The sequence below is a fragment of the Astatotilapia calliptera genome, chromosome 15, assembly GCF_964374335.1.
Source record: "Astatotilapia calliptera chromosome 15, fAstCal68.1, whole genome shotgun sequence".
In the NCBI taxonomy this organism is placed as follows: Eukaryota; Metazoa; Chordata; class Actinopteri; order Cichliformes; family Cichlidae; genus Astatotilapia; species Astatotilapia calliptera.
This window is the reverse complement of record NC_137436.1, coordinates 18,044,632-18,052,558: the sequence shown is the minus strand read 5'-3', so window position 1 is coordinate 18,052,558 and position 7,927 is coordinate 18,044,632. Positions and strand designations below refer to the sequence as shown.

Here is a 7,927-nt window from a genome sequence, read left to right as displayed (position 1 = left end):
CTCTGTAGACTTCCATGATGAAACTGTGATGGAGGTATAGATCGGGGGAGGGTAGAAAACCACTTCAACAGCATCAGTGGAAGATAGAAGAAATCTGTGCTGTTAATAAGATAAGATAAGATAAGATAAGATAAGATAAGATAAGATAAGATAAGATAAGATACTTTATTAATCCCTCGGGTGGGTTCCTCTCGGAAATTCGGTTTCCAAAAGCACAGCACCAACAAAAGTTACAGAGTTACAGAATATTATATATACTGTATATATACACACACACACACATATATATATATAAATACAGAGACATATATAAATAAAATATATGAAGGGGATAAATAGAATAAATAGGAATAAAAATAAAAATACAAGTGAATTGCACATTTCAAGTATTGAGGTCTATTGCACCATTGACTATTAACAAAAAGTATTGCACAAAAGGTATTGTACAGTGAAGTGAAGAGGCACTACAGCTTAGTTGTTCCCCCCTCCTTTGTCCTCCTGTCTCCCCTCCCTCTCCCCTCCAGAGAGGAGTTAAACAGTTTGATGGCGTGTGGGACAAAGGAGTTTTTAAGTCTGTTAGTTCTTGTCTTGGGGAGAAGCAACCTGTCACTGAACAGACTCTTCTGGTTGTTAATGGCCGTGTACAGAGGATGCCCAGCATTGTTCATAATGTCCAGCAGCTTTTTTAGTGTCCTTTTCTCTGCCACTGTCACCAGAGTGTCCAGCTTCATGCCGACCACAGAGTTAGCCTTCCTGATCAGTTTCTCCAGCCTGGATGAGTCCTTCTTTGCTGTGCTGCTCCCCCAGCACACCACAGCATAGAAAAGTACTCCAGCAACCACTGACTGGTAAAACATCCTCAGGAGCTTCCTGCAGATGTTAAAAGACCTCAGCCTCCTGAGGAAGTACAGTCGGCTTTGGGCTTTTTTATACAGGTGCTCTGTGTTGCATGACCAGTCCAGTTCATTGTCCACCCACAGCCTGAGGTACTTGTACTTGTTGACCACCTCCACCTCCTCCCCCTCTATCTGAACCGGCAGTGGATGGAGCAATAACGACCCTCAGTGATGTGACTAAGAGCCCAACACTCATGTTATACAGCCTTAGAAGTTAGAAGATGACTCTTGTAAGGCACACATCTGCCAAACAGTATTTAAAGCATCCTGAGAATGAAAGAATTTCTTGGAAAAACATTGTTGGAATTTTGTTGGCTTTCCAAAAAAGGCAGACATTTCATATTTGCACAAATAACCTGAAGGTATTCCATTGAATTTAATTTTGAAACTCTCTTTCTCAACATTTGAAGTTACTGCTGTTATTGTAGTCAGTGTGACTGGGAATTTGACTGTCTGGCAATTCCCACATGCATGCCAGTTATTTCCATTTCTGCTTTCTTCTAAAAAAAGGGGCCCATAGGGGCTGCTTGCTGATAAGCTCTTGCTGCTGATGTATTTATAGTACTATCTTATATACACAAAACCATTTACATTTTGTATTTTGTTTTTTCTTGGTAACAATATTTGCATGCTGTTGTGGTTAAGTGGAGTGGTTGAGCTGGAATTAGTTTGCATTTTCTTTGCTTACCAGTTGCCTGTGCTGTCTGAAATAAACATGTTAACTTTTAGATTTATGAGTTTATGTTTCAGTTCCCACGCTCACTAAAAGCCTCAGGGTCTCAGTATTAGTCTGGATGATGAAAACCTCACATTATCTGTGCACTGTCTCCAGTCAGGTTAGTGTAACCTGGTATTAACAGTCCACGGAGTGACTTTTTCCAGTCAAGAAATAGTGTGGCACGCAACTCTTCGTATACCAACAGTGACACATAAACAAATAACAGGCAAAGTATGTACCTGTTGAGCACATAAGCTCTTGGAAGCACACCGAACACTTCCTGTCCAGCACAAAACAGCACACATGTAGTCAATGTTTAGCCAAATCCCCCTCTATGCCACACACAGAGGAGCGTTTATCAGCAGCTACAAAGCAACGCTTTTTCTTGCATTAATAGATAAACATCAAAATGACTGAAAAGAGCAAATATAAGCTAGAAGACTCTTGCAAACACTCACATGGACAGATATGAAAATGTTATTACACTAAATAAAAGACATATTATTCCATGCATGCACAGTAGAATGCGGATGAGCGACGAAGGGAAGATGTATTCTTCTGGTTCCATAGTGTAGCGGTTATCATGTCTGCTTTACACGCAGAAGGTCCTGGGTTCAACCCCCAGTGGAACCACTTACTTTATAGCAGCTGGACAGTGTAGTGGTAAGATACACGCCTGTTCAATTCCCACCATGCTAAAAACCAGCCCTGGAGAGGCGCAGCCTGCCTGCAGTTCAGGACAGAAGCATTTCGCTATATGTTGTACTGTGTAAGTGACAAATAAAAATTTGTATTTGTAACCGCCTCTCTATCAATAATGAGGACCAATAATAAAATGAATACCATGTTTTAATCAGTAAAACTTGACACTAGTATTTGAGCCTATAAGCTTATCAGCAAAGGTGTTTACTCTTATCACAAAGCAAATGAGCCAAAGGCCATTTTCTCTTTAGTCTTTTATAACCACAGGACTCGTCCCCTGTTGGCAATTTTTTTTTTTAAAAAGCAGTTTTAAGTAAATTTGGATTGATTTTACCTGAAAGCAAGGGCAATTTTTTTTTAATGTGGTCCATGTTTGAGTTCTAAAACTGGCAAGCTTTATTAGCAAACTGCATCCATAGACTGCATGAGTGCATCACACAGGCATACATCTGTTACTGCCAAGTCACATATAAATTCACAAAAACTATAATCACACTCCTTAGACTGGTTGCACACTTTAGTCAGCCTCTAGTAGATGGTGGCAGAAAGTCTAACACTGAATCGAACTGAGCATCAGATTGGGAAACAAAGGTGATTTAAGTGACTTCAAACATGGCATGGCTGTTGGTCCCAGACAGGCTGGTCAGATTATTCCAGAAACTGTTGATCTGCTAGGATTTCTAACAGAGCTCAGTTCAGTTCATTTTTATTTCAAACATATACGTTCACCAACATTTCATAATATAATTCCATGCAGTTGTAGTTGAAAAGTTGTAGGCAGAAGTATATACTTATTTAGCCCTACCCTCTTAGATTTACGTCTTAATCATTTCCTCATAATCTAAATTTGAACAACAAAAACGTATACAATGCCTTCAACTTAGCACATAACGTCACAAAAATATTTTCTCATATACAATTAAAACTATATTTAGATTTACTGATTTGCAGAAGAAAATAAAAATCACTTTGATTTGATAGGAAGGCAGCAGTAACTGAATTAACCACTGGTTGCAGCAGAAGAGCATCTTTGAACATACAACACATCACACCAAAAACAGACAGGCTACAGCAGCCGGTCGTGTAGTGTGTGGGGAACATTTTCTTGGCACACTAAAGGGCCCTTAGTACCAATCAAGCATTCTTTAAACACCACAGCCGACCTTGGGTATTGTTGCTAACCATGTCCGTCTCTTTGTGACCACACTGTAACCATCTTCTAATGACTGCATCCAGCATATTGCAAGGTTTCAGTATTCTCACAATGGTTTCTTGAACATGACTGAGGGTTCACTGTACTCAGATGGCCTCCATAACCACCAGATTTCATTCCAATAGAGCACCTTTAGGATGCAGTGGAACGGGAGAGTCACAGCATGGAAAATGATCAGCTGCCAAAAAAGTATTTGCCAAAAGGTGATTGTAGGAATTTAAACTGTTGTTAATGTTGTGACTTTTCCCCCTGTAATCTGTCAAAAAGGGAGAAGGTGCAACAGCCTCATAAATCCAGTTCACTACAGTGCATTTACCAACATAAGCAAAGCTATTAGACATTACAAAAACAAAAGAAATAGAAACATCGGTGTTAGCAAGGATTTGAGTGTAGTGTCCTAGGTTTTCCTCATGAGGGCAGTATAGGGGTTATTTGAAACAAAGTAAACGAAGAAGTGCATGGCGGAAGGAGTTACAGTAGTCACCCTGATGCGGAGAGCAATAATAAATGGCACTGACACGAGTGAGTAGCAAAAACGCACTGCAGGAGATAAAACGGGGAGGTTTAGTTTCTGTCTGGATTCTTGCGCTTCTCTAATTAATGCATGCATTGATGTTTGTAACCCGCTGGCTCCACAGACAAACTGCTCTGTCTAGGACACTTAATGACATCCAACCCGAAGTGCATTCCTTTTCTCTGTGAACTGTAACACACCAGACACTTATGTGCTAATTTCACACTCATTAAAAGACATTCACTCTTATATACTTCGCAAATAATCAAGGTTTTCTAGCTACCATCGCATTCCAGTTTGCCAGACTATCCATTGTCCCAGTGTAAAATGCCCAAAGTCAAGCGATGAAACAAAGCTGATGTGTCCCGAATGACAGATGGGACCCCGAAAGTGTTTTTACTCGTAACTTGTGTGGTTTGTTCAGTAACAAGTAAAAGTAAAACAAGCAAAGAAAATTAAATTCGACTATTTTCGAATGGAGGCTGGCTCGATTATGAAAACTGGATAATTAAACTGTTTTTTTCGCTTGAAAGACAATTATTGATGTTTAAATTGTGTTTGATGTTGAGCTTTGTGATATTAGTTCTTAAATTGTGAATGCACTGTCGAATAATCTCATCATTTTTTTCTTAAGGTTTAGGATATGTCTGCAGGCTGTGTAAGATGGGTGCTAAGCCATGCAGTGAGAACGGTGTGTGGTGGGAGTCCCTTGTATACGCCACCAGCCTTAAGATTTACAATATGCAGCAAAAGATGTAATATCATCGCTGCCTCTTGGAGACAGTCTGCTTTCTCCACTGAAGTACACAATACAGAACAAACTCCAGCCACGCCAAAGAAGAAAAAGCAAGATCCCCGAGCAAATGCCTCGATCAGCAGCATCGGCCGTAAGATCCCTGAGCGTCAGATACAGGTGATAAGTGCAGCTGGTGAGAACCTGGGCGTCATGCACCGTGCAGATGTCATCAGAATGATGGATGAGGAGGGTCTCAAGTTAGTGCTACTCAGTGAGCACAAAGACCCACCAGTCTACCAGTTGATGAGCGGCAAACAGATCCACGAGGAGCAACTAAAAATGCGGGAGAAGAAGAAAGCGAAAGCAGGTAGATGGTTACCAGATGCTTTTCTCATTCCTCTCTATCCTACTGCCTTCAACCCAGACATTATGTTGAAGGATATCTCAGTTCCTAAAATGTATATGAAGGACAGAGGACAGGGGAGGTAAGGCAGAGGAGCTATAATTGAGGATGCTCAGGTGTATCCTTTGCAGAAGTGTTTTCACCTTGAACATATTAACGAGGCATGGCACACAGCCAGTTCTCTCTACTTGCATTCCTTCTTTGTCCTCGCTGGGGAAATAAGGCTCCAGGAGAGGATGTGAGGAAAGGAACTGGGGATGTACAAACTGAGAAATGAGAAAAGAGGCATTACCTAGGTCAGTTTAAGGACGGTTCAAGAAACAAAGAGTTACATTACACCAAAGTCATGCTCTTTGCTTGAAATTGTCATAGACTTTAGAAAAGCACTTTTGGGGTGACAGGTTGACAAGCAGCTGTAAGTCCAAAAATAGTTGTTTTTTTGCTCCAGTTCCTGTGCAGGTGAAGGAGCTCAGCTTTTCAGGTGGCATAGCGTCTCATGACCTCACCACAAAGCTGAAGCAGGTGGAGAGCTGGCTGGAAAAGAAACACCATGTGAAGATCACTCTGCGGGCAGTGCGTCGTGAATCTGCAGTTAACCTGGTGAGGAAGAACGCCTATAAACCTGAGCGAATTCCTTGATTATTCTTTTATTCAGTAAGGGTCTGAGTTGTGACTAATATAACATAACAAATGTATATACATATATGGTTGCAGTGGTTAATCCACCACTATGTCAATTTTCAAATTCATTATTTCACAAAAAAGCAGAGAAATGGGCAAAGCACGCTATTATTTTGATTAAGATGCCAAATTACAATTATTCAATTGTATTGATGAACAAAAAAATTAGTTTTAGAGATTAATTGTTTTGCTTGATTAATTTCTGGCTTCTCAGAGAAGTCCCCTGTGTCGTTTCAAATACAGTAAGGAGCTTATTTAGCAATAAGCTAATGTATTTTATTTTAAATCCCTGTTATTGGTTCAGAAATATTTAGATGTAGGTCTTGCTTAATTACTTAAACAAAACTTTGCACAGCAATTTAGGGCTGTTTATAGCAAAAAAAATTAAAGTAAAATATGAGTAAGTAAAATCCTCAGTAAAAACTCAGTATTGCTCATATTTCAGTAAAAATTACTTTCACATTTAGGTTTTTTTTTTTCTTCCTTAAAAGCTTTTTATGCAGAAACATCTTTGTGTTTTCTTTCCACAGGATGCCACTCTGGAGCAAATCGTGGAACAAATGGAAGTAATGGTGGGATTTGTCTCAAGGCCAAAAGTGATACGTGATGGCCAAGCAGCCGTGTGCATCCTCCGACCGCCTTCAGCAAAGGAACTGTCACAAAAAGGAAAGAACAAGGCTGCAGAAGCACAGCCTGCCAACTCCACTTCAGAGGCCGCTCAGAGTGAAACGTCTCCTGTTGGCAGCACGGACACAACACAAGGGTCCACACAGCACTGATGTGACAGAAATAAAACTTTTTCACAAAAGCAAGTTGGAGTCTGTGCCTAGTGCCACAACTTGTTTCGTCAATCAGACTTTGTAGTTTAAAAGTTTATAACCCAGGGCATGGAGGTCCCACGGGATACAAGACCAGGCTGTCATGTAACCTTTGGCCAAGTAGAACACAAACGCAAAATTGCTTAACAGAGCCACAAAATGACTGTACAGAAAACTGCAAACAACAAAATAACAGTGAAACATAATGAGATACAAACGCACAAAATGTAGACATACACAAAATATTTCATGTAGGCAGCCACCAAAAGGCAAAATGACTAGAAGCACATGTAAAATAAACACAAAAGTGACAAAAAAGACATCAAAAAGAGACACAAAACGATTCAAAACAGATAAAACATAGCTTTAAACACAAGGTAACAACAAGGTAAACACAAGACTTAAAATAGGAGAAAATGTGTATGAATTAAACAATAAAAATGAAAGACCTAATACAGCAAGAAACACTTGCAATAAAAGCAAGATTAAGCAATATGAACAGAGGGCGAAACAAACATAGACAGATAAAAGCAGTGAGAAATGCAGAAATGCAACAGTAAAAAACAATTATACATCTTATTTGTTGGCCTCCATGTGAGGGGGAAGGCTGTTGTTTTCTAATTATGAATAAATGGATTAAGGGCATTTTTGAGAGGCTGAAACGTGCAGGTTTTGACTTAAAGTTATGTGTACACTGCAGCGTTCCAGATACGGGATGAATCTGCATCTGGATTCATTTATAAGATCTTCTTGAGCAAATCAACATGTCTTCAATGTTTTCTTATTGTGAAGCTATGACGGGAACTTGAAATTACTTTTTGTAAATGTCTGAGTTTAAAAGTCATTTTAAATTCGCAAAAACTCACTAAAACCATCAACACGACGTGAAGAAATGACTTCATGTCCAAAATCTATATTGAAGTGAGATCAGCTGAAATCAAACTGAGGTCCAGTTGTACCTGTTTCTACCACACGGTAGTGCAGTAAGTCAACGTTGCTTTTGTTTAACCAAGAAATGGTTATTTTATGTTTGAGAGATGGCAGCGTGCAGACAGTGTTTGTTGTCAGACGAGAATAGTGTTAAAAAATGGGATTTTATATATATATATATACATATATATATATATATATATATATATATGTATATACATACACATATACACACACATATATATATATATATATATATATATATATATAGATATATATATATAAAACAAAGACCTCCATCATGGCTGCTCCCTGT

At 39.2% G+C, this 7,927-nt stretch overlaps 1 protein-coding gene and 1 non-coding gene across 2 annotated transcripts; both read left to right on the top strand.

The window, feature by feature from the left end:
- Window positions 1-2,174: 2,174 nt before the first annotated feature.
- On the top strand, window positions 2,175-2,247 carry trnav-uac (transfer RNA valine (anticodon UAC)). The gene has a single exon. It is a non-coding gene; the product is annotated as a tRNA-Val (tRNA).
- A 1,673-nt stretch (window positions 2,248-3,920) lies between these two features.
- On the top strand, window positions 3,921-6,675 carry mtif3 (mitochondrial translational initiation factor 3). The gene is made up of 4 exons (XM_026143567.2): window positions 3,921-4,051; window positions 4,678-5,146; window positions 5,631-5,782; window positions 6,394-6,675. Exons 2-4 carry the CDS (start codon window positions 4,687-4,689, stop codon window positions 6,640-6,642), a joined length of 861 nt encoding a protein of 286 aa, XP_025999352.1. The 5' UTR covers window positions 3,921-4,051; window positions 4,678-4,686; the 3' UTR covers window positions 6,643-6,675.
- The last annotated feature ends 1,252 nt before the right edge of the window (window positions 6,676-7,927 follow it).

Excerpts from the sequence above, each read along its gene's own strand:
- mtif3 (XM_026143567.2), top strand. The coding sequence starts at position 4,687 with ATGTCTGCAGGCTGTGTAAGATGGGTGCTAAGCCATGCAGTGAGAACG. Across the intron at positions 5,147-5,630 it reads GAAGAAGAAAGCGAAAGCAG|TTCCTGTGCAGGTGAAGGAG; the intron begins GTAGATGGTTAC and ends TTTTTGCTCCAG. Across the intron at positions 5,783-6,393 it reads GTGAATCTGCAGTTAACCTG|GATGCCACTCTGGAGCAAAT; the intron begins GTGAGGAAGAAC and ends TTCTTTCCACAG.